Here is a 26,330-nt window from a genome sequence, read left to right on the forward strand (position 1 = left end):
CCTTAGAGAAATGGGAACATTTCTGCTAAGGCAGGAAGTTAAGGTGAGCAACTGTGTGAAAGTGTGGGTTGTCTGTGTGTGCATGAGTGTGTGGGGGTGGGGGATTGAGGAGTGTGTGTGCACATGCATGTGTGTTAAGGATTGGTCTGGTGCTGCTGTGTATTCAAATGTGAGATTCTGTACCCCAAAGCCCAGTTGCTGCAACACAAGTGGATTCTCACCTATATCAGCTTTTGTTGTGCAAACCTTGCTCCCCGAGTTAATTGATAACTAATAGGCTAAAGCCTGTGATTGGGCAGTGTATAGAGGTAGGCGTATTTTTAGTTACCTGACTGGGAGTTGCAGGTAGAAAGGAAAGAGAAGGAAGAGGTCATCTTGGGGGTAGTGTGAACCATATGCACGTGACCATGAGGGCTGGCCTCATGGAACAGGAGCAGTCCAAATGAAACGTGGCAAGTAGTATCTCCCACAGTTTGATAGGGAAACAGACAAAACAGCATAGAATAGAGGGTTGATATCTGCCCAGTGCTCTGAAGCTTATTATAAATCTAAAGGACCCCGTGTCTTTTATTTGGGAATGAAATTATCTAGAACGGGGTAGAAATCCCTAATAGCTATTTAAAGGTAATAGCAGTGTCAACCAGCCAGACCACCTGGAGCTCCTGGGGACTGGACCATCAACCAAATAGTAAACATGGAGGGACCCATGGCTCCAGCCTTATATGTGGCAGAGGATGGCCTTGTTGGACATCCGTGGTAGGAATGGCCCTTGGGCCTGAGGGGGTTCGATGCCCAAGTGTAGGGGAATGCCAGGATGGGAAGGTAGGAGTGTGTGGGTGGGTGGAGGAGCACCTGTGAGACATTGGGCTATGCACAGACAGGCTAGTCTCCAGTCGAGCTGAGTTCTGAACCCCGCGAAGGGTGATAATTCACCTTCATGACATGGTAGGCATTCCCTCATGCTCCCAGAACTCTGGTTCCTGCCTAAGTTACAGCCCTCCACAGCCCTCATAAGAGAAGTATGGCTAGAAGTCACGTAGACAATGTCCCAAGCTTCTGACCTTCAGGCTAAACTCCTCTCCGGTTACCTAGCAACAATAAGATAAGACATCATACCTTAAAAAGGGCTGTTCAGCCCCACCTCGCTCTCTTACTTGTCTCTCTTACCTCTTACCCCTCACTTTCTCCCCCTCTCTCCTCTTTCTTTGTCTTCTCCTCTCCTCTCTCCCTCCTACTCTCTTTCTCTCTAGTCTCTCTCTCTCGCTCTCTCTCTCTTTCTCTCTCTCTCCATCCCCTCCATTCTCTCTTTCACCTGCCTTCCTATAATAAAGTTATAAAACCATAGAGAGTTTCTGCTCATCAAGATTCACTGCACTCACTCTCGCCGGTGTTGGGAACCTCTCTTCCCTCATCCCTCTTTCCCATAACCCTGGTGGCTTTAGCAAAGTAGCACCCAGGCTCCCCGGGGCTTTAGGAAAGTAGCTCTGGGGATCCCAGGTAGAGCTGCCTCTTGCCACCCCCAAAGAGTGGATCAGAGGCTGAGATGCCCCCTGGGGATGAGTGGAAGGTAGATAGCAGCCCTCCCACGCCAGACTGACCAGAGCATAGGTGGAACTCTGGCTGGGTATGGGTCTTCCCTCCTCCTCTTCCCCGGGCCCCTTTTTTAGTCCCAACAAGCACCCTCATGGAGGCAGGGGAAGAGAGATGGAATAGGGGGTTTCTGGAGGGGAGACCTGGAAAGGAGATAACATTTGAAATGTAAATAAAGAAAATGTCCAATAAAAGGGGGAAAAAAGAAAACCCCCCAAATAATAATAACCACAACACATGTATGTATGCATGTGTATGTGCATGTGTGTGCGCGTGCGTGTGTATGATTTACAAGAGATCTTGACTACTCTATTTTATTTTGTTAGAAGGTAGTTGTTCAGAAGTTACATTTTAATCCATTGGTGTCAGGCACCAGCACCCACATGGCAGGCAATTACGCATACACAGCAACAAAAATAATAACAGCAAACCCAAATCTCTCCTATTTGCCACATTCCTATTCACATGAAGTACTGATGAAAGAGAGAGGCAGAGATGCAAGAGCATCCTTCAGAGTTGTTGACAGTTTGTAGGGCTGGTAGCCATAAGCAAGAACTACAAGAAAAAAAATAGATAGAGATCAGACAGCCCTTTGAGCTTCCCGTTGAGCTCTAGAAGTGTTAGTGGTGTGCTGTGTGCTCTCCACGTGCGGCCCAGGAAGAACAGTGCCGGCATTGTTCCATTCCAGAGGTGACACTCCCTTTCTTGGATGGACCTGCCAAAGATCTAGGGCCTCCTGCCTCCACTTTGTCTTGTAAAAGTGATGTTATCCGGCCCTCTCATTTTCTCAGCCTCTTAAGGCTTCGAGTGGAAGACGGGCTACTTTGTGCAGGAACACACAATGAAAAGCAGAGCATTCCAGCCCAGCTGGACTCCAGCTGGCAACGTGATCATGGTACTTTACGCCATAGGGAAATCCCTCATTTCAAAACTCTGTTTTGCTCAAATGAGGCCATTCCTTGAGAAACCAAAGCCCAAAGTTTACCCAGTAAGTACTGTGACACCTTGTGTAAATACCTGTTAGGGTTATTAATATGAAACCTTGAGATACAAGATTTTCATTGAGAACCACTTCTTTCTTTTTAAATATAAAACAACTGCCACACAGATTAAGATGAAATGGTGTACAAAATTAAAAGTTGAAGTTGTGTGCTTGGAAGATTTTTCCAAAGCCATTTGCTTCCACCTCTTACACTTCCCATGGTGAACTCTGTAGATAACCCACAGGATCTTCCATATTTAACCCTCTGCACTACTCAACAAGCCTTTATATATGCAAGGAAAAGTTTAATCTTCTTTAGGAAATTTCACTTTTCTATTTGTCTGTTTAACTTGCACAGTAGTTCGTAAATGGCTAATTCTGTCTAAATATTAACCAGGTTAACTAAATGGAGTTAAGCACAGATGACCCACTTTATGAATCAATGGGAAGCTGGAAATTTGTCTTGCATGAGGATTAATGTCATCCATTCCAAGATTGCTTTTCACTTTCAACTCAATTGGAAGCTTGAATTTTATACAACACTTTACACCCAATGACATTACATGAATTACTATTGCAGAATACAGCATCAGCTGAACCCCGAGGGTTCCCCAGGAGGTTCTCATCAGATCCCTTGCCCTGTGTGAGTACTGTGTGATAGGCCTATTGCAGGAGCTGCACACAAGAAGAAAAATATAGCCTTACAGGTCTTGCACACATCTGTAGCCAAGACCATGTGGCAAGGTGCCCAGGACCAGCCTTGGCTTGGAGGGAGGTTCCTGCGAGAAGGGGTGTCTGGGAGCGGTGAAAGAAACAACTCAAAGTCATATGATGGGTTGCAAGCTGACAGCCTTGTAGTCTAGACAGCTGGACAGCTTTCTGCAGATAGCTCTTGGCTATGCAGTCTGATAGAGATAGCTTTCTGCTCAAGGCAGCTCTTTTGCTTGAGACAGCTGTCTCTTCTTGAGACAGCTTTCTCTTGCTAGGAAAAAAAAATCCAAAAGCTCTCTGGCTAGCTCATGGGTTTTCTGACTAGAGTCAGAGAAGCTTCTATAAAATATTTTTGGATTTTCTAGAAAAAAAAAAAAACAAAACAACACAACTAAAATAGCAATGTTCATTTCATTCTCTAAGCAGTTCTCTCTGAGTAGCTACTAGAAAAAAAAAAAATCTAAAAAAATTAGAGACTAGTATTCTGCTCTACAGAGATCTCCAGACAGCTCATCCAGGTAGCTCAGCTCTTGCAGACTAAAGCCCAGTCTTTTATTTACATATCAACTCAGTCACTTACTCTAGATTCCCTTTTGTTTAACCCATGAGTCAGCATTCCATGACTCTAGCCTCTTGATTCTTAAGAAAAGACATCAGGTACTTTTTTTAAAAAAAAAAAACATGCCAAATGAATTCAGAGATCTGCCTGTCTTTCTTAGCATAGACAACAAGCTAGCTGGGTGGGATTCCCACCAACCCTGGGTCTAAACTAGCTCTGTCCCAGGCTGATCTTGAACTCAGGACTCTGCCTGCCTATGTAAGCACAAATAATAAACTTAGCTGGCTGGGATCTTGCCCTGTTATCACCACTCCCTAAATCTCTTTATCTCTTTATCTCCTTCAGTAGTATCTTTCTGACAAGCTGGCTCATAGTGCAGCTGCCTTTGTTCTTTTAGGTCCACGAATCGAATCTCCTTATACAATTCATATTGTATCCTTATATTTTACATAGCTGAGAAATTATATATTCTTGAACTTATGTTTTAAGAGTTCTTTCCCACAGTCTTAAGGGCTGTCCTGGCAGAGAGGATATTCCTCAATAACCTAGGCAGAGAGGTTATTTCCTGAGGGAGGAACATGAAGTTTATACAAGCAACCCTCATGCCCAGATGGCTCTGCTCCAGGGGTAGGAAACCTCATGCAGTCATGACCATGCAGAACTCTGCAGCAATGGCCAGAAAGGTGGTTTAGATGTCCCATCAGGTTCAAGTAGAGACTCTTTTTATTCTAAATGAAATGTTACAAAGATTTCTACCTCTTTCTCAGTTTTTTTTTTTTTTTTTTTTTTTTTTTTTTTTTTTTTTTTTTTTTTTTTTGCTCCACTTGAAAGAATAGCATCAGGCTCTAATAAACAAATGTCAGAAGTGGACAGGTAACTCTGAGATCTGCTGAGGTCCAGAGTCAACAGTTACATGAGAATGGTCCCAAGGACTGTGCTAGAATCTGGGGTCTTTTTTTCAATTGCATCACATCTAGACATTTCATTACCTAATAAAACCCTTTGATCATTCTCTTTCCTAACAAGCTTGGTGATCTTTGTAATGCTCCCATTGGAGCTCCTGTGACTCAAGGCAGGAAACACACTTGAGCAAAACGCTGTCTTCAGCAACTATATCTACACTTGAATTTTCAATCCAATGATACGGATGTGAGGTAGACACCATTATCAACATTTTACAGCCGAGAATCCTGGAGCTCTAGTTTGCCTTGAGGGCAGGTGGTAAAGCCAGCTGGGTTCTTCCTCCTTGGTACCCAGCCTCCTCAGGCTGAAGATGTCTCCAGAGCTCTTACATCACTGCTCTGTGTCTTCTCCAATATCCAGTCCATGTACTCAGAAACTTTGGTGTAGACTCCTGGTTGGTCCTTGCGGGCGCAGCCTTCACCCCAGCTGGTGATACCCACCAACTGCCACCGTCCACTGTGTTTACAGACTAAGGGGCCACCGGAATCTCCCTGGGTCACAGAGGGTAGAGAAATACAAAGGTAGAGAGGGGTAATGGTGATGATGCAAATAAGGAGCCCCTTGCTCATAGACAGATGTCTTTAATATTTGGCAGTCACACTTTACACACCACCACGGAGCCTCTCAATTTCTGTGCATCCCATTAGCCATGAAAAAAAAAATAAGTGAATGGTTACAAGGCCAATTTATTCCCTCTCCCATTCTCAGATAAACCCAACAGACTTAGCATCTTTACTCCAAGTTCAAATAAATCTACTTTTCTTGTATTTTAGCATGACCATGGCATGTAAAAATTGTCCTTAAATTTGGCATGCCCCTGTCCTCACTGTGACATACCTGTCACAGCAATACATATTCTAGCATAACTATTATAAGTAACATATAATATGCACTATGTGTGTTTAATTTGTTAAAGGCTATCGTTTCAAATAGCCTTCAAATCGTTTAACTCTGGAACTTCAGAACCAAAACTAATGAAATATAACTTTGGAGATTCGTTTTTGAATGAACTGTCTTCATGGAACTATTGTGTATTTTTTCCCCATTACCTTACAAGCGTCTGTTCCGCCTTCTTTGTAGCCAGCACAGATCATCTGCTTGTTTATAACATAATCTCTGTATTTTTTCTGGCATTCTTCATTTGGTACCAAAGGAATAGTAGCCTTTTGTAGAATATTTTGCGTTTCACCTATGAAGCAATCAAGAAGTGCCTTTAAGGAGAGGAAGTTCAATAAATAGGGCAGAGGGAAAGGGAGGGAGAAGGGAAGCAAGAGGTGGAGGGAGAAGAGAGACCGGGAGAGGGAGAAGGAGAAGGGGGAGAAGGAGATGAAGGAGCAGTGATCCGTGCTGCCTTCCTTCTAGTGACATATTTCAGACTCGCTAGCACCCAAGCCTCTGCAGACTTGTTTCTATGATCTCAGGCATCCTCCTATATCAACCGATGCCCCCCTCAAAAAATGTTGTCTCACACATTTGTACCTTTAAAGGATGTTCTTGCCTTTCATTGTTTTAGAAATTCAAATTATAATAAAATGTACAATTTATGAGAATACATCCCAAACATCTGACAGCAGAGTAGTATTTTGTTCTGCAATAAATGATACATTTACAGATAACTTAATGTCTACCCATGTCTATATTTCTCAGATGTTTGTATGTATGTTTGTATGTATGTATGTATGTATATGCATGTATATATGTGTGTGTCCACATATAGGTAGCCAAGTAAATGTAGTGGAAAATGGGAACTAATTGAATACAGTACTGACTGGTTCAGGAAATATAAAGAAGACACAGCCAATCATCTCCTTTAAAAAAAATCACTCAAATATGTCTAATGCTGGTTATCTGGCACTCAGTCTAGAAAGAAAGCATTCTTATTTCTAGAGAAATAGCTCAAGTCTCAGCACACAGGGGTCTTGAGTTCAGAGCCACACAATCGAGGCATCCATACACTCAGCGGAAGGGAAAGCGAAAAACTCGCCTCTATATTCTCAACCTTTCAAATAAAGCTGCAGACGCCCTTCAGTTTTAAGTTCAGATAACTAATGCAGGAATGTGATATTGTTGGCAGCACTGTAGTGTAAGGGTCACAGATACTTTGAATTGTAGTTACGACAGAAAGGAAAATGTTGTTTATGCCCATAACTACTTCAACATTATGGTAGATTTTAAAACAATTTGCAACTGAGTACACTAATAATCAAATATGATCATCACTATGTAAAATTCTATTAACAAATGTTGGTAACTGTACTGCAATCTACTTTTCTCTCTTTATGAATCTATGTATTTTACATAAGGATTTAATGGCATAATTAGAGGAAATGTCAGATTTTTTACAAGAAGGCATTTAAATAAATATTAAGAACTGTTCTTCAAGAGAGATGCTGGCACCTTAGCTATTGATACCAAGGGAGAACTTAGCAAACAGGGACACAGTAAGTACTGAGGACCACATGGGATTCAGTGGACTTGATAGTATCATAGGGCCACAGTTCTTAATGCAGACTCATAAAAATAATCTCTATTATGAGTAATATTCTTAAAGGATTAGCTCATTGATGTTTAATGTAAAAAAATTCACATTCTTGGGAATCAGAGGACCAATAGTTTGGAATGAACAGAAAGGTCATGAGTAAGGCTTGTTGAGTGGATCTACTCTATGTACTTTAGCATGTAAGACAGGAACATTTCACATGCCATACTGTACCTTGTTCCTTCGTGTAGCCCCATCCAGTCACCCAACAGTTGGTATAAATTGTATTTGTGTCAGCTTTGGAAGGCAGGCATATTGGTTTTTGGAATTCTGAAAGAAAATTTCATGAATAGATTTGGACTAATTGAAACCATAGATGGGAACTTCAAAAATTAGTATCTATCTTTTTCTCTTATTCTTTTTCTACAAAGCAACAAAGCAAGAATGACCAGTCTGGGACTACTTGGGAGGAGCAGGGAGAACTGCAGGAGTGAAAATGACAAGAGAGAGTGAAGGATGTGAATACAATTACATCATACTATGCATATGTATGAAATATAATGAAACCCATTACTAAAACTAAAAAGAACGACCCTCCAGCTTTCTGAGCAATTTCTAAAGCCCACAATTCAAGACAATTCTCACATTCTGTATGGCATTTTGGAACGAAATTTCTATGGGGAAGAGGGACTCTTCAACCAAAATTTATTGGCAAACATATGTCTACTTTCTTATGTCTTGTTTAATATACACTGTAGCAGAATTCAGAAACAGAGCAAAAATAGCCATACTCTCCCAGGGCTTTATTTGAATACGTTGCTTAATGATTGCAAGGAAGCAACACGGAGATCAGCACGCGTGCAGCAGATATTAGAGGTGGAAGGAGGAAAGCCAAGCTGTCTAAGGTCTCATGACTGTTCACAGACACTTGCAGGTAATGGTGTTGGCAGACATTCCATTCCTGTGGAGTGATGTGCCTCCAAAGCAGCTCCATGCTCCGTGTCCCCCCATTGTCAACCAGGGTATTCTTGGGCACTAACATCTAGTCCCGTTCACTTTCATATGGTTGTATATTCCTAAGCCATAGTCATTCTGCCAATCTTGTCAGAAGATGCCCAATGTCCCCAGATGTCAAAATCTTTCCTAGACCAATACCATACACTCAGTTGCATGCCACTCTGAGAAAGTAATGAAGCTTTTTTGCCCCTCAGATAGCAGTGAATGTATGGGAAGACACGGGATTTCTACTGCCCAGGTGGCCTCATCTCTCCCTCAGCCTCACCAACCAGGACACAAAGACAATTGCTGCAGATCTCTCTTCTCATGCAAACTGAAGTGGAAATTGACACCAATACCATTGAGTTGTGCAGGTTCCTCTTAAATATGCTGCATACCAGTATAATTCAGGGGCGTCTGAAGCTTTATTAAGGCAATATCATAATTGCCTTCTGAGACTTTGTATTCCTGATGAATAATAAGCTCCTTTATTCTCGAGGAAGGCGTTTCTTTCGTAATCTCGGACAGACTAAGAATTCCGCCATATATACGCCACACATCTGGATAGGGAATTCTAGGAGGGAAACAAAGTAACGTTGGCATCCTTCCTCCGCTCCTTTTTCTTAGCACATTTTCTTGAAGGGGTGGAGAGAAAAGAAAGACAACATTCCATATGACCTAGTCACCTTTTCCTGGCAAGGCAACCTGTCATTGCTTACAGCAGTCGTATTGGACTTTGAAGATTTAGTTTGTAATAAAACTTTCTTCCATTTAAGACTCCCTTTTGCCTGAAAAGATTTTATTTTTATGTCTCTGTGTGTGACTATATGAAGCAGGTACACATATTAAACATTTACTGGTAATATATTATAAAGAAATTTACTGCAAGACAATTTTTGATGTATGGAGAATTTTTACCACTTATTAGCAAACGCTCATATTAATAGAATAATGGGCTTGTTTATTTCCACATAAATAATTAAAACATGTCTAAGTATTTCATACTAAAAGACGAAGAACAACCTCAATGTTTTTAGGAGTTCCTTAATTTTTTACTTTTATAACTGATAAAGCTGAGAAGCACCACTTCACATAAATGTGGAGAACCAAATGATAGTCTTAGATTAAGGACGGTTTAGAAAGTTTTGGAAACTCTAATATCCAAGCCCAAGTTCATTCAATGAGTTTTTATGAAACTCAACTAACCAGCTGGAGCAACACTGAAAATCAGAGTTTAACACTGTACAATCCAAAGACACACTGTGACAAGAGACATCTTAATGTTTTTTTTTAAATTGTTTAAAATTATACTGTTATGTTCCTGTAAGAGCAGAAATCCTAAGGCACACATACCACACACACCAGTTTCACACCATTAAAGAATCCTCAGTCTGATTGATTGGGTTTAGGGTACCATCTGCTGGTACTACGCAGCCTGGCGATATGCACAGTGCACAGTAAGCATGATGTTGTGTGTCAGGAACAAAGGCTGCAGAGGAATCCTCAGACACAGCACAGGAGAGGGCTCTCAGAATGCCTCGGGTTTGTCATACTTTTTATTGTGGATTCATTTTTATCAGTGTCCCTTCAGGGACCCTTTACTGTTGCTAAAATCTTGGAAGACGCTCATATTCTGTTGCACTGTGTTCCTAAAGGATTACAGTTCACAGTATAAACGCTGTGGCTGGAAACACTCAAGACGTACTTAAAAATTACTTTCTGTTTATTTCAAGTAAGAGCACAGGAGTGCTTCTGTGCCTTTTGAAGAACCTTTGGGAGAATCAGGTTCAGTCTACCAACCCCAAAAACAGTTGCTCTCATTATCCGAGCCTTCATGTAGCTGTACTGATTAAAATAAGCCCCAGCAGGAATTAAAGGTATTTTGTTGCTTAAAAATCTACCTACCTTTCCTTTGAATTTTAAATTAACCACGTAAAGGATATACAGGCTGAATTTAAAATTATAATATTTTCTAGGCAAGGACTTTGAAACTTTTCTTGTCCTAAAAACAAATATCTCAGGGCCAAGGAGATGGCAGAGTGGGCAAAGGGCTTGGTTCTCAAACCTGAGGATTCAAGTTCAGATCCCCAACCCAGAACTAGGGCTAAGGATGTACCAGGAGACAGAGACAGGCAGATACCTATCTGTCTAGTCAAAAAGGTTAGCACTAGGTTCAGTGAATTACCCTATCTCAACAAATAAGATGAACAAGCAGTACAAGTAGATACCCGAGATTAACCTCTACATGCACACACACACACACACACACACACACACACACACACACACACACACACACATTGGTATAATAAGATGACCCTGAAACTTACCCATCAAAGCAATGGGCAGCTGTCAGTACCCATTGGCGACCAATGATGGACCCTCCACACAAATGGGTCTGAGATACCAGCTTCACTTGCAGGCTGACCTGCCATGGCCACTCCCCTAAAGAAGCGTTTGTTCCTCCCACAATACGTGCATTTATTTTTGTTGTACAGTCTGAAAAGTGTTGAGATGTGGCAGGATTAGACACAGATAAGCATTCTTTCCCTTTATCCAAGGAAACTGTCTTAGTTAGGGTTTCACGGCTGTGAACAGACACCATGACCAAGGACAAGTTTTAATTGGGGCTGGCTTACAGGTTTCAGAGGTTCAGTCCACTATCATCAAGGTGGGAACATGGCAGCATGCAGGCAGACTTGGTTCAGGAGGAGCTGAGAATTCTACACCTTAATCTGAAGGCTGCTAGCAGAATACTGACTTCCAGACAGCTAGGATGAGGGTCTTAAAGCCCACACCCACAGTGACACACCTACTCCAACAGGGTCACACCTTCTGATAGTGCCACTCCCATATACAAACCATAACAGAAACCATATAAACAATCCCATCACATAAGACCAAGACATTAATCACAACAGCCAAGCCAGCCATGCAGTTCCGTAACAAACGAACCTCACTCACCAGGGCTGTCCACAAGTTTACACAATCTCAGAGAATAACCGGAGCTCCCCTGCATGCCATAGGTGATCCTAGTTGGGGAGCCATCTGTGGATAACCTTAAGGAACATTTACACCTGGAAATAAATGAACAGTCTAAAATTAAACCCCCACACAGGGAGAAAACTAGAAAACAATTACCTTGCTGATCATCAAAGAAAGGTTTCCTTACCCCTCCTCCTTGCAGTCTTGGGGGAGTAAGGAGTAAATAAAAAACTGGCAGCGGATTGTCTTTGTACAAGTCTCTTGGCAGACATCTGCTCCTTGCACGAAGGTCACATTCAGTTCTTCCCCTTCAAAGTCAACTCCAGAGTAAATTTTGGAATGGCAGGGTTCTGCACCATACACAAATATCAAAGGATATATCACAAGTCAGGAAACGAGTCACATTGGCAAAGTTTCTAGAGTCGTGAGAACCATTTCATTAACTCTTAGAGGACCCCAAGATGTGCTGCACCATGTGGCTGTTAGTGTTTGTCAACTTGATACAAAATAGAGTCACCTGAAAAGATGGACCATCAGTCTGAGAATCGTCTTCCTCAGACTAACTTATAGGCATGTCTGTGGGATGTTCTTTGGATTAATGATGGATGGAAGAGGGTCCGTCTAACCAGGTCAGTGTCAATTCTGGGCAGGTAGCATGAATATATATATATATATATATATATTCACAGAAGCAAGCTAAGAAGCAACATTTCTCCATGGTCTCTGCCCAGTCCCTGCCTCTGCTTCTGCTTGAGTTTCTAGCCTGACTTCCCTCAGGAATCAGCTATGACTGGGACATGTGAACAAAACAAACTCCTTTCTCTCCCAACTTGCTTTTGGTCATAGTATTTATCAAGCAACCAAGAACCAAACCCGGACACATGCCATGTGCCACTAAGATTGAGTCATTACCAGGGCGAGTTTTTCTGCAGGTGAGGAGACTATATCCAGATATAGCGTTTTCTTGAGGAATAGGGGGACTTGGTCTTCCACTTTTAGACGTCTTAAGAAAACAAACATTTCTATTAAAAATAAATGAGAAAGAAGAAGAAGACAGCATTAGAAGCACTAGACAGACCTACCTTCCTTCCTTCCTTTCTTTCTTTCTTTCTTTCTTTCTTTCTTTCTTTCTTTCTTTCTTTCTTTCTTTCTCTTTCTCTTTCTCTCTCTCTCTCTCTCTCTCTCTCCTTCCTTCTTTCCTTCCTTCCTTCCTTCCTTCCTTCCTTCCTTCCTTCCTTCCTTCCTTCCTTCCTTCCTTCCTCTCTAAGCAACTCCATAAATGGTATTCTTCTGAGAAATTATTTTCAGTCAGTCAGACTGCAAGACTCCAAAAATATCACAGGGCTTAAATGTAAGTAGAGTCACCTCTCCCTCTGGCAAAAAATACCTGGTAGGTACAGACATCCAGAAAAGAGGACAGAGGATTAAAGTCCACCTTCTAATTAGAAAAAGGAAAAAGAGAAGGCATCAAAAGACTGTTGGTTTGGATTTATGCTACCCATGGTATTATGTCCACACACATCCTTCTGCAGGCCCCACGGCGTACATAAAGGAAATGCTGTGTAAAGATGAAGAGGTCAGACTAGACCCTAGATCTGGATAAGCAGGGCTCTGGTTTCTCACAAGATTAAAGGACAGTTTGCATGAGCAGCTGTAACCCAAGCCAATCCCAAACCTTAATGCCAGTGAGAATGCTTCCTGCTCCCTTCTGCCTCTGCCGCTGTGGTTTGACTAAATAGTAGGCTTGTTTTATGGAAGGGAAGAATTTGTTAATCTGTGAAGTAACCTGCACCTGGCTGAAAAGCATCCGGTTAAACCACAGGCTCCAGCGCTGTTAGGGCAACGAGCAAGACCCTCGCAAGGAACGGAAAGGGCTAGAAGGGGGCGCACGCCGCTCACACTCACCTCTGTGATTCTGTCTCCCATTCATTCGTGTAGAACGTGAAGAAAAGGCAGTTGGGATGGAAGGTGCAGATGGTGCGACACACAAAGGCATCGGGGGTGATGACCTGGCTTACATTCAGGTCTGCAAAGGCAGAGTGCTGGAAAATATCCATGGGGCAACCTGTGAACTCAGCGGTGAACATTCCTCAGTGACACAATGCCCGAGTTTGCTTGTGTTTGTTTCAACATAGTAACTAAGGTGATTATGACAATTGATATTGGCGGGAATCAGCACCCTGTGTTAAAAACTGCCCGTTGAGAGACTGAGGCAGCATGCACTGGGGCTGCACTGGTCTGCAAGAGGTCCCCTGGGTATAGCTTCCACTTGACTATTTTTAATGGGGATTCCTGAGTGTGCGGACGTGTGTGTAGCTCTCTGAATCTTGTGCCTTCTCTCGTTTGTTTCTTCAATTTGTTCAAGTTCAATGTGTTCGGTTTTGTTTTCTTGTTTCATTTTTGCCTTGTTTTATTACTTAGAAGCCTGTTTCTTTTCTAATGATAGAAATGGAGGGGAGGTGTTGTGGGAGGAGTAATGGGAGTGGAAACCGGGATCAGGATATATTGTGTGTGTGTGTGTGTGTGTGTGTGTGTGTGTGTGTGAGAGAGAGAGAGAGAGAGAGAGAGAGAGAGAGAGAGAGAGAGAGAGAGAGAGAATCCATTTCAATAAGAGGAGGAAAGCCTGTTAACTTATCTCAGAATTTGTAGTTTGTTCTTTGCTAAAAAAGTAAAAGTTGTTCTACTGGGAAAGACAGCAACTGGGTGCTGTAGAATAAGCAGCACTGTCATTTCTAATAGGACATTAGATGACTCGAGTTTCCCTTGTATTATGACTAAGCCTTGGGAACATGCTGTTTCATGCTTTGTTTCTGAGTATTGTGAGAAGCATTTTAATGAAAAGACATTAACATAAATTCCAAAGGGCTAACAAGCATGCCCTTCGATGAGAACAGAAAAGCTTCATTTTCATCCCCCCTTATATCATTTTATTTTTCATCTATTTTTATTTATGCTATTTACATGAGTTGCTCAATTCGATAGCATGTAAGAATCAATTTGATTCCATACTAATAAAATGGACACTTAAGAATAACGATAGGCCAGTCAAACTCAAGACAGTTGGATCAAGAGAGCTCACATCCCACTTGTGTAGTCTTGGAAGCTGATTCTACCACTTGAATTAAAAAAAAAAATCATGAAGAGCCTTGCTACTGGAAGAGAATGTTCAGGTAACCATGCCAACCTACAACTGTATCTCCAAGACATCCCTGGCATGTCACTTTACAACTTTCCTGGGACATTTGTAGTTGAAAAGGAGTTCACCACCATGTGACAAAGTCAACTTCTTTTCTGGACCGCTGAAGATGTTAGGGACTTCAAAAAATTACTTTCTACAAAGTCCTACCTTTCTAAAACAACCCTACGGGATTGTGTACTGACCCAGTCCCTAATGACAGCCTTTCAGAACAGAGGAGACTTCGCCAAACGCCAAGGCAGTCTTCTGTTCAAGTTGAATATACTTAACATCTTCCTTTACTGGTTTCTAAATTTTCCATTACTTCTAAGAATTCCGTCAAGATGGTTGCCCTAGTTGGCTATACTCCAGCTTCCTATTGTTCCACACAAAATGCAGAACCTGACCCAGGCAAGATGAGCATCTGGCTTTCCAAAGACATTTTCCACTCCAACGTTAGGTTGTTAGCTATATGACCTGGCTGGTTTTATGTCAACTTGACAGAAGCTAGAGTCATCAGAGAAGAGGGAGCATCAATGCCTCCATAGGATCCAGCTGAAGGCAAGCCTATAGGGCATTTTCTTAATTAGTGATCAGAGTTGGGCCCAGTCCATGGTAGGTAGTGCCATCCATAGGCTGGTGGTCCTGGGTTCTATAAGAAAGCAGGCTGAGCAAGCCATGATGAGCAAGGCAGTAAGCAGCATTCTTCCACCCCCTCTGCATCAGCTCCTGCCTCCGTGTTCTTGCCCTGTTTGAGGTCCCACCCTCCTGGACTTTCTTCACTGTTATCCAGAAGTATAAACTGAACTAAACCTTTCCTCCCTGAGTTGCTTTGGTTATGGTGTTTCATCACAACAACAATAACCCTAAGTGGGTCACTCTGTTAATTAAAAGTGTTACAGAATGTTAGCGAGGCTGAGAGAATACAAGTGCCCAGAATCCATCTTGTTTGTTTGTTTGTTTGTTTGTTTTCAATATAGGCTTTCTCTGTGTAGCCCTGGTTGTTCTGGAACTCACTCTGTAGACCGGGCTAGCCTTGAACTCAGCCTTTACCTCCTGAACACTGGGATTAAAGGCAAATGTTACCACCAGCCTGCATTCGTCTTCTTTTATAACTATGTTAAATACTAGTAAAATGAGTCAAGTCACTTTTTTTTTAATCCCTAGAAATTAACCAAAGGGACACACAATTGAGACTAATCCTGAGATAGAAACAAATGGCTGACCTTCAGCAAGAGCTGTGTGGGGTTGAACTGCCTTATATTTGTGCCCCTTTCTCAGATCCATAGAGACCTGGAAAACAGCCCCATGGATGTGCTGAAAATCAACATGTCAGAATGGTTGGAGCACCTCCAAAGCCACTGTCCCTCGTTCCCAGACAACAATCATCACTCGGTTTGTCAAGAAGCTCCCTGGAAAATTCTGCTCACAGGGCTTAAGTTTATCAGACCTGACTCCTGTTTTGCCTAGTGTTTCCAGCCCTTTCCTTGAGAGCATGTGTCTACAGAAAGAGGAAGAAGGAAGAAAGGAGGGAGAAAGACAAAAGAGAGACGGAGGGGGAGGAGGAGGGGACGGAGAGAGGGAAAGGGGGAGGAAGAGAGAGGGGAAGGGGGAAAGGGGGAGGAAGAGAGGAGGAGGGGGAGAGAGGGAGGGGAAGGAGAGGGAGAAGGAGACGGGGTACAAAGGAGGAGGGATAGGAGGGGAAAAAGAGAGAGGGGAAGGTGGGGAGAAGCAATGGATCCTGGTGATTATGGGACATGACATCTGCCTCCTAAGATGAAAATACAGATCAGGGCAAATGCCAAACCTACAACAGGAAAAGAGGAGTCCTTTTAATTAGAATTGTAAATAGTATTGATCCATTAACAGGGCAACTATGATTATCTCCAAAGCTTTCAAAGTCCATGCCTAAACTCTGAAAACAAGCCTTTAACCAATGTTGTGATTATAAAAAAGATATAGAGATATTAAGATATGTTCTATGGGGGTATGGTGAAGTGTGGGGGAAGGGGATATCTCTGCAGGTCCATGCCAAGGCAGCCTTTCCCCCTGGGGACCAGCTACACGAAGGTATAGAAGGTATAGAATAGAATAGAGTTTATTCAGGGCATGGGGGGGGGGGAGAGTTAAGAGAGTAGTAGAGGCAGAGAAAGGCAGAGAGAAGAAGAGAGTAGAGAAGTAGAGTCTAGCCATGAGCATGTGGAGAGAGGAGGGAAGGGAGTAGGGAGGGGGGGAGAGTAGGGGAGAGCCCAAGAGGGTAAGAGAGGAAGGAGCCTACCTGGCTGTTGCCAGGTAACTGTGGGGGTGGAGTTTAGACAGAATGCTAGCAGACCTCACTTGTTGAGACTGTGGACAGCACTTGAGGCAGAAAAAAAACAAAAACAAAAAAAAAAACAAAAACAAAACAAAAAAAAACCTTGTCTTTAAACCTGTGTTTAAAACACCCTTGCAGCAGTGTGCTGTTCTGGCTGGAGTGTGCTTTGCCCGCAGCAAAAATCCTGGTGACGCTTGCTTCCCAAGGTGGCAGTATGGCCTAGTGCAAAGTCGTGAAGTTGCATTCCACGTGAATTGGGTAATACCTGTTCCTGCTCTCACTGGACTAGGTCAGTTACCCCACAAGGGCAGGTTGCTCTAAACCAAGGCCTCTGTTTGTTCTCTGTATCTTCCACACATGCACATTGACCTGTGATTTTCTACCACGCTACAGCACAGCATAAGGTCCGATGATTGGGAACAATATAATTAGAGGATACGTTTACTCTGCTCGGCTTGTAAAAACAAAATGTTCCTTTAAGCTCATATAAGCCATGAAGAAGTTGTTCTTACATTGAATGTACCCTGTCCATTGATGGACCACTTCCTGGTACAGCTGGGCAAAAAATAAAATTGCCTGAGTGTTACAAAATATGCCACGGCCTCAGCTATTCTTGCAAGGTAACGGGGCAAAGATTTAACAGGCTAGTTGCTAAGTTCCGATTTTGTGTGAAACGCTTGCTTGCTTGGACGACTGAGGCACCTGCTGGATGTATATTGCAAAATCAAGCCTTGCCCACACCCAAATAGGATATGAGTGAATTTGGCTTCCCAAAATTATCATGTTGTGGTTTCTGCCTTTATAGTCCTTTGGAAGATAAATATAATATATTTATATAATTAACAGGGAGACCTGTTCTGTGCCCTTTTTAATTTCTGCTACCCTTTGCTTTTGGACTCTTCTTCCATCTTTAAAGGCAGCAATATAGACCATTCAAGTCTTTCTACTCTGACACTGACCCCTCTGTTTCTCTCTTTATCATATAAGAACCCTTGAGCCTGGGCAGGGGCATATTCTGGTAACCCAACATCATTCCGATTGCCAAGTATTTCCATGCAATCACATCTATAAAAAGGCATCATATTCCCCAGGTCCCTGGGAATGGCACGTGGGTATTTCTTGGCACTCTTGTTTAGGGCATCGCAATCACAGTGGAATAATCGTCATCTAGTTACCTATCTCCGAAAGCGCACAGGACTTCAGTGAGAATCCAGACACCAGGTTGTCCGCTGACTTTATGCTGGTGGGTGTTCCGCTTGCACTGTGCTTCAGCAGGCACTTCTTCCTGGATGTCACAAAAGATGTTGTTATGCTTCCTTTGTTGGGGCGCACAAAGACGTGCGGATAATATTCGTTATCGAATTGATAACCACAGAGGGGCACAGTTGGGCAACATCAATCAACAGATGCTTTTCCCTTCTGCGAATGGAGTGGCAGACACCATTGTCTGACACTATGCCCATACACAGCCTATCAGTTGACTACAGGGAGTTTGCTACCTTTAGGAGGAAATTACATTGAAATTAACTATGTAAATAAGGAATAAAATAGGGGCAGGGCTGGGGATTGCATGCCCCTTGCACCTTGACTGGAGGGAAGATTTTTTTTTTCATGCTAACACATCCCTGGAGTGTCCTCTCGGATCTGTGCCTCACTCACCGGTACTCTGGTCTGTAAAATGCACTTGTAGCATATGTGAAAAATTGGCAGTGAAAATTATTTGTGCACAGTTTCTGGCATTCTTCAATATTGTCGGTCTTAGAGATATTAAAGTTGGACCCTCTCATATCAAGTCCTTTGTATATGTCTCGGTGGCAAGCTGAAAGGAAACACAGAGACGTTCGACCAAACTTCTTTTTAGACACAAATAAACTGCTCTTCCCTCAGAGTCATTTTTGAAGGTTGGTATCCCATTTTGGTGACTTCCCTGGTAAGTACAGGAATTAAAATGTTTTTTGCATGTCTAAATTATCAAACACTGCTGGACATTAGCTCACCTCGGGTGTGTTTACCTGGCCCCAGCATTAAAAACAGGTTATTTTGCCTCTTAAACTGCAACGAGTATGCAACAATACAAAACAATGCACTTCCACATGGAAGCTAGCAGAGGCACTGATAAGCAAGGAAGGCAACAGCAACAGGGGTCCTGATAGTGTGTGCCAGAGACACAAAGTATTTGACAAACGGCGAACCTTTGACTTCTGGGTCAAAAACAAAACAAAAAACAAATACGCAAAAAAAAAAACCCAAACCAACAACCACCACCAACAATGCAAACAACCAAAAAAACAAAACAAAACAAAATCATGATCTGCATCAGTTTCTCTTCCTTCGCCTATTCAGGTCTGATTGCTATTTGTGACTATTAGTCACAACACTGATGCCTGTGTCAAATCTTTTAACAGACTGTCTCAATTTATTTATACGCACAGTGAAATCATTTCCCTTCTTGCTTTAAACCTCTCTTAAGTTCTATGACCACCACCACCACCACCACTGGCCACCACCGCAGCCACTGCATCCTTCCTTGTCCTTTCTAGCCTGGCTGGTTTGGAACTCCTGTGGTAACCATGGGAAACCCCAGTAAATGTGAAAGGAGCAGGTGAAGTCTGTGGTCTGTAGTCTGAGGACCACATGTGAAGGATCAGTGGCTCAGACCCATGGGAAAAGGGCAGAGATATCCCTGGGTCTCAGCAGTAGTGTTTAGGAGCAATTGACCAGTGTGCACAATGACCAGCAACTTCACCTTCTACTCCAAGATGATTATAGACCAAGAGGAGAGATTGCCTGACCGCCCTCTGAGACTATTTAACCCTTCCCCTGTGTATGTAACAAGCATTCTGGGGGTTAGGGGTTCAGTCTCATAACTCACACTATTCCAGCTTCCCTGCACATGGGTCTGTGTGTCTGTCCTTTCTTCCCTTAATGTTCTTACTCAGTTTTCCAGCCCCCAAGCCATGCTGAATGTGGCAATCTCGAATTTCAGACCAGACTGGCTTTGAACTTAAAATGTTCTTTGCCTCTGCTTCCCTGGTACTGAGATGATAGCCATGTGCTAGCACACCAGTTTTTAAAGGTTTCTTCAATTCTATTTAAGCATCCTTTTACTGGAATTTATCTTATATATTGAAAATAGTTGATTCTTTTAACAGAAATTAAGCCAAATTAAGCTCTTACGTTTTGTTTTAATTAGATACTTAGTTAAGCAAGCAGTGTGTGTGTGTGTGTGTGTGTGTGTGTGTGTGTTAGCACAAACAATATTCTATTGTACATAACTATAAGTTTCTAAAAATTGTGAAATTAATTAAACACAGGAGACACTATGCATATACAAACTAATAGAAAGGAGCTGAAGGGGTTTGCAACCCCATAGGAAGAACAACAATATCAACCAACCAGACCCCCCAGAGCTCCCAGGGACTAAATCACCAACCAAAGAGTACACATGGAGGGACCCATGGCTCTAGCCGAATATATAGCAGAGGATGGCCTTGTCAGGCATCAATGGGAGGAAAGGCCTTTGGTCCTGTGAAGGCTTGATGCCCCAGTGTAGGAGAATGCCTGGGTGGGGAGGCGGGAGTGGGTGGGTGGGTGGGGGAGTAGCCTAATAGAAGCAGAGAGAGGGGGATGGGATAGGGGACTTGGGGTGGGGGAGGGAACCAGGAAAGGTTATAACATTTGAAATGTAAATAAAGAAACTATCCAATAAAAAAAAAGGAAAGCATTATGTTAGGGTGTAGGGGTCCTAAACTCCCAGCAGTTTACAGGGTAGGAAACTGTAAATTGTAAAAATAAGGTTCTTTTAAATTTGCTTCAGATAAGAAAAGAAATGAGCTGAGGGTTGGGATAAGGTAGAAACAAATAAAATATTTTCTTAATGATTATCTGTACACTTTAAGCCCACCTCTCAATAGTTTTTACTAAAACTGGCTCCTTGAGATCCCTTTTTAACTTGAAGATCTTTCTTGAAAGTATTTGGAAAAAAGTTACAAAGTTAGGGGGAGAAAAAGACAACTAAGCAGCTTTGGGGAAGTCACAATAGTTCTATTTTTTAAAATGTTGTCGTTGGTCACAGTAATTAGACACTTCATCAAGCAATATACAGCAAGTTAGTTTATGGATTGATCTTGATGTAGTTCACTTCAGGTTAAATATATGTACATATAAATATATGGATTTATAGCTAAGCCATTGTCATTCTTCATTCATTGCCTAAAATTTAAACTGCAGACACTGAATGTTTATGTGGTGAGAGGGCTGTTATTATTACTGGAGCAAAATGAGAACATTTGAAATTTGAACCTACGGAATGAAGGACGTAAAAACAAAGCAATATAATCGAACTCACCGCCTCATTCTTTTTTAGCACTTTCACTTTCTAACAGTCCCTGTCATCTTATAAAAATGCCTTCTTTATCCTAAGCCTTTAAGATGGTCTGAGAATTAAGATGGTGTGTTCTAAGACATCAGTTGCAACAGCAGTCACAGAGAAAGCGCTCTAACATCCTAGCGTTCACATTCCTTGTAAGAAATATTACGCTTAGCAAGATGGACAGAACTCAGTCTTTCAGTCTGGACCGAGTGGCAAAAATAAGATTTCTTAAACCGGCATTGCTCAACCCGTGGGTCACAACCCATTTTGGAGGGGTTGCAAGACCCTTTCACAGGGGTCGCCTAAGACCATTGGAAAACACAAATGTTTACAACTATGATTTATTAGAGTAGCAAAATTACAGTTATGAGGTGGCGATGAAAAGTGTATAGCTGGTAACCTCCACCACAAGAGAATCTGTATTAAAGAGCTGCAGCATTAGGAAGGCTGAGAACCACAGTCTTAATCCCTTATCAATGGCCCCGTGGTGGCCAGAATGTTTTCTGCTGAGTCTGACTGCACCAACTCTGAGCATTACCGTAAAGTACCATTTTCCCCAATTTTAACAATCTAAACTGTCTCCAGACATTTTCAGCTGTTCTTTGACATGGAGAGGGCAAAGTCAGTTCTGGGGGTGACCACCAATTACCCCAAAATCCACTTTGGGATGAGATGTCCCCGAGTCTTACCTAAAAAGTCTGTTGCGGAAACAGGGAAGGCCTATTATCTGGGTGCATATTCATTTCCCACAAATCTTACATTGTGTGTGAATACCATAGGTAATAGAGGCCCGTTAAGGCTGAGCACTATAACTGATAAAGATGTGAACATTATCAAGGTGAAAGTACCCCCTTCTTACAGCCATGATGCTGCCTCAGCTCTATTATCTTTCTTGGTGGTCTCGTCTAAAAGTCCATCATAGTATAAACTTGCAGCAAAAGCTACTCTGAGTTTGAGTGTTATTAACTCAAATTTAGTTGGGAAAAAAAATCCACATCTTACCACTTATTTGATGGCCACACTGCTTTAAAGAATGACCAGAAATGGCCCCTGTCCGGTGTATTCTTGGCAAAGTCCCTGTAATGCTCTCTTTCATGAAGCAACCAAACCTGTTTTTTAAAAAAACACATTTTAAAAGCGGAATTGAACAAACACACATTAAGAAATGATGCAGTATTTTGTACATGTTAATAAATAAAGCCCAGGGTCAGGAAACTAATAACATGGCCTTGTCACTTGCTGAAGAGAACGTTCTTGCGACAAGTCCATGCTCTCTATAGCGTTGTTTTTCTTACTGTTTACGCTGCAAGTGCGGAGAGCCAACCACACTGAAGGGTTGATGATTCTTTTCTCATTCTGAACGTCGCTGGCTCCTCTTTCCAAAAGATCATTGGTTTTGTTCTTAGTTTATGTGGTACTGAGGAGGAGAGCCTGGGCTTCAAATATGCTAATCAAATCCTAATAATTATCACCAGCCTTTTCCTCCCCCCATGCCACCCCAAGCTTTTACTTAGTTTGCTTTGACAAAGGATCTTGTTAACTTACACAAGCTGACTTTAAACTTACGATTCTCCTGTCTGAAACATCCACATTTTCTAAAATGGTGATTATTGTTATAAAGATTTTAATTTACTTTTAAAAAAACTGACTCAGCTATGAGTTAGGTCTGCATGTGATGTTCATCTGGTGTATTGATTCCCGGTAGTGTCCATGTAATGGGAGGCTTTTTCTGTCTTCAATATCAACGCTATGTTAACGTTGCTATTTATAAGAATCTTAGAACCTGGTTCAATTTTTTTAAAAATGTAAATCTCACATATGGTCTGGGTTTTTTTGTTTGTTTGTTTGTTTGTTTGGGTTTTTTTTGGTACAGATTAGCATGTAGGGATCAGAGAATGAGTTTTAAAATTCTAATTCTTAAATTCACATAGTTGAAGATGAAAGTTATGTGTATGGAAAAAGAAGCAAAAATTTACATTTGGCTCTTGATCAAATGAAAGAAAATTAAGGTAAAATTTCCAAATATATTTTTAATAATTGTTCTTGCCAAAATTACCACCTAATAAAACACACACACATACACACACACACACACACACACACACACACAGAGAGAGAGAGAGAGAGAGAGAGAGAGAGAGAGGGAGAGAGAGAGAGGGAGAGAGAGAGAGGGAGAGAGAGAGAGAGAGAGAAAATGCATATTCTAAAAGTGTAAACTGGTCCACTGCAGGCACTATTGAGACTTGCCTACTGGGTCTCAAATTTATTATCAACAAAATTCCTGGCTTATACTTTCTCAACTTTGCTCCCTATAAATATGGTAGCTAGTAAAGCAATTAAATATATTTCTCTATGCAGGTGAAATTGTCACCATTTATTAGAAAGCAATATATATGATTAAAATATAAATTTGATAGTGAAAGTATCAAGTGCATTGTGACATTCCCTGGCTTCCTTTTCAAACAATTACTGTAACTGGATAGAAGTTCACTGAGTTGCACAGTCTCTGAGTCTGGTTAATTTGGTTCTGTGATTGTTTTATTTGCAGCATTTATAATAAATTAATTAATACACAAATGAATAAAACAGAAAATATGTAATGCAATGCTATTATGCGCTGAAGAGAAATGAAATCACAAAAATTGTAGGAAAATGGATGGACTTAGTATTTTTAATATTAAGGGAAGCCATATAATCTCAGAAAGAAAAAAAACCCTCAGGTTCTCCCTCATATGCATAACCCAGCTAATAACATTTATATACATAACAGATGTACATGTGGGGACAGAATAACATGTTGAAAGTGAAAAAAGGCTAAGTATTGCAGTGTGAGGAAGGACCCTTTCTTGTCACATGCTCTGTCTTCAGGCCTTGGCTGTAGCATCACTACCTCCTATCACTGTGAACAAGTGTTGTGGCTGTTTAGAGTCTGTCTCTGGGTTCAGTACTTTGGGTCTGCATTGAAAAGACCCAGCCTAGGAGCTTCTGATGCAAAGAGTCTTTGAACACTCTGAGAAACATGGCACTATTTTGGCATATAACTGGAAGCAGTTTAAGTAACATCTAACCTGGCAATGACAAACCATCACATCTTACCGTTTATTTGTCTCTTTGGGTGGAGTCACGGCGAGAAAGCTGAACAGCAGGCACCTGGGGTGAAAAGTGCACATCTTCTGACAGTACTGGGCATCTGGGGTGTAGATGGCAGCTAGATCCCCACCTCTGAAGAAGGTATTTTTATACAGTTGAGTCATACACCCTGTGATTTAAAAGTTGATTTTGGGGGAAAGTGTAACCATTTTAATAGAAATGCATCTGTTTTGACATTCCTGTTTTATTTATCCTAATAGTCATTACAACTTCACGGGTCTGACAACTGTCAAACAATACAGCATGCTATTTAAAGTCATCTTATGAACATTTATGCATAGAAGTTGACTCTTTTATTACCTATATAATAATTTTTACATAAATTATCTACTAAAATACAGTATAATTTTTTTCTGCCTGCTGTCTAACATGCTGTGAAAACATCTCACCTTAGAAATGAAAATACAGCATTTTTTTCAAAATGCTTTTTAGGACAACACTTGGAGGGCAACTTGAGGTCAGGACCATTAGTTGCACCTCTCTTTTCCCCCTTTTTTCATGAAAGAAGTCAATAACTGAGTCTCAGAGTTCAAATGTGGCTAATATCACACAGTGAATAGATATCCTGGGACATAAACTTACTCTTTCTGACTCTCAATCCTGTCTGTCCCCTTTTTCTAACATGCAATGTTGCATGTTGATGTTTAGCCAGCCTTATTTAAGCAAAATAATAAGTATTGGGTACTGTTTTTCTGTTGCTCATTTCTTGATAAAGAAAATGTATTTGCAGAAACCCACACTCAGACATTTTACAGAGTGGGGAGGGGAGGGAGGAGAGATGAGAGAGGAGAGAAGAAAGAGAAGAGGGGAGAGAGAGGGAGAAGAGTAGAGAGAGGAGAACGGAGAGGGGAGAGTCAGAGTCCTTAGGACACACAGCTCTGAGTGGTATGTCTTCATCAAATCCTTCCTCTCAGAGCTGAGAGATCCATCCCTGTGAAAGAGGAGACAGAAGGAGTCTCAGAGCTAGAGGGGCCAGAGGACACCAAGAAAACAAGGTCCTCTGAACCAACTAAGTAAGGCTCCTGTGAGCAAACAGAGACTGAAGCACCAGGGCCTACACAGATCTGCACAGGGTCCTCTACGTATATTTTGTAGCCTTCCCCTGAGAATTTTCATGGCACTCCTGAATGGGTCTCTGACTCTTGTCCCTTCTCTTGGGGGCTCTTCTCCTTCTGTTGACTTGCCTTGTCCAACTTTGCTGTGGTGGTTTTTGCTTCATCTTATTATATTTTATGTTGTTCTGTATAGGTGTTGTCTCTTAGAAACCTTGTTCTTATCTAATGAGAGGCAGAAAGGGAGTGGATGGGGAGAAGATGGGAGCTGGGGAGGAACTTGGAGGAGTAGAGGGAAGGAAAATATATAATCAGGATATATGGCATGAGAAAAGAATATTTTCAATAAATCAGAAAAAAAGGCTAATACCTTTCAAATTAAAAAAAAAATTAAAGTAAGCTAACTTGAAAATAAACTGAGATACATCGCTTCTGCTGACTCCATCATGTGGGTATCCTGCACCCCACATATCATTAGAGAGCAGCTCTTTAAATCCATTGAAGAACTGGGATCTCCCTGAAAAGATTCCGTTCAAATCTTTGTACTTAGCTTTCCACCTTAGGCAGCCTGTCTGTTTTCACCAGTCAGGTTTTCATTAATTATGGAATACTCCAGTGGCAACATTGCCCACATTGTCCTTACTTTTCAAGGAATGGTTGTCTAGACAACATGTCTTTTAATAAGCACTAAAGAGGTAAGAGTTTCTATGTTCTATCTATATGGGGATCCTGCCACTGAGACAAGTTTGGATGAACCAACCTAGCAATATTGTTTTTCTTCTTATCAGAGAGGTGTCACCATGCCTACCTCTTAAGTCAGGTTTATATTTGGAAAGAACAGATATTCCTGGGTAAATTCTCCTAGGAATATATGTTCCCAAGTGTATACCCTAAGGTGTCCCATTTGCACAATGCACTGAATAGTAGGCCCAGTGGTGAGGATAGCTATAAAGAGACTTGTTTTTTTATGTGGTTAGCATCTCATAATTATCAAGCAGAGGC

General features: G+C 41.7%; 1 protein-coding gene and 1 long non-coding RNA gene across 4 annotated transcripts in view; one reads left to right on the forward strand and one right to left on the reverse strand.

Moving 5' to 3' along the window:
- Gm30504 overlaps positions 1–26,330 on the forward strand; it is a 233,251-nt gene that overhangs the window by 154,312 nt on the left and 52,609 nt on the right. The gene's annotated exons all lie outside the window — the stretch shown is intronic.
- Positions 1,891–26,330, reverse strand: part of Klkb1 (kallikrein B, plasma 1) — a 28,148-nt gene continuing 3,708 nt past the window's right edge. Inside the window, exons 3-15 of the mRNA NM_008455.3 lie at positions 24,223–24,385; positions 22,129–22,235; positions 18,414–18,573; positions 17,930–18,039; positions 13,171–13,330; positions 12,178–12,287; positions 11,453–11,615; positions 11,245–11,357; positions 10,611–10,779; positions 8,679–8,854; positions 7,519–7,614; positions 5,855–5,994; positions 1,891–5,296 (exon numbers count right to left, since the gene is read on the reverse strand). Coding sequence (NP_032481.2) covers positions 5,105–5,296; positions 5,855–5,994; positions 7,519–7,614; positions 8,679–8,854; positions 10,611–10,779; positions 11,245–11,357; positions 11,453–11,615; positions 12,178–12,287; positions 13,171–13,330; positions 17,930–18,039; positions 18,414–18,573; positions 22,129–22,235; positions 24,223–24,385 — 1,859 coding nt within the window. The 3' untranslated portion in view covers positions 1,891–5,104. The remainder of the gene's footprint in view (positions 5,297–5,854; positions 5,995–7,518; positions 7,615–8,678; positions 8,855–10,610; positions 10,780–11,244; positions 11,358–11,452; positions 11,616–12,177; positions 12,288–13,170; positions 13,331–17,929; positions 18,040–18,413; positions 18,574–22,128; positions 22,236–24,222; positions 24,386–26,330) is intronic.

Source organism: Mus musculus, chromosome 8 (assembly GCF_000001635.26).
Source record: "Mus musculus strain C57BL/6J chromosome 8, GRCm38.p6 C57BL/6J".
Lineage (NCBI taxonomy): Eukaryota > Metazoa > Chordata > Mammalia > Rodentia > Muridae > Mus > Mus musculus.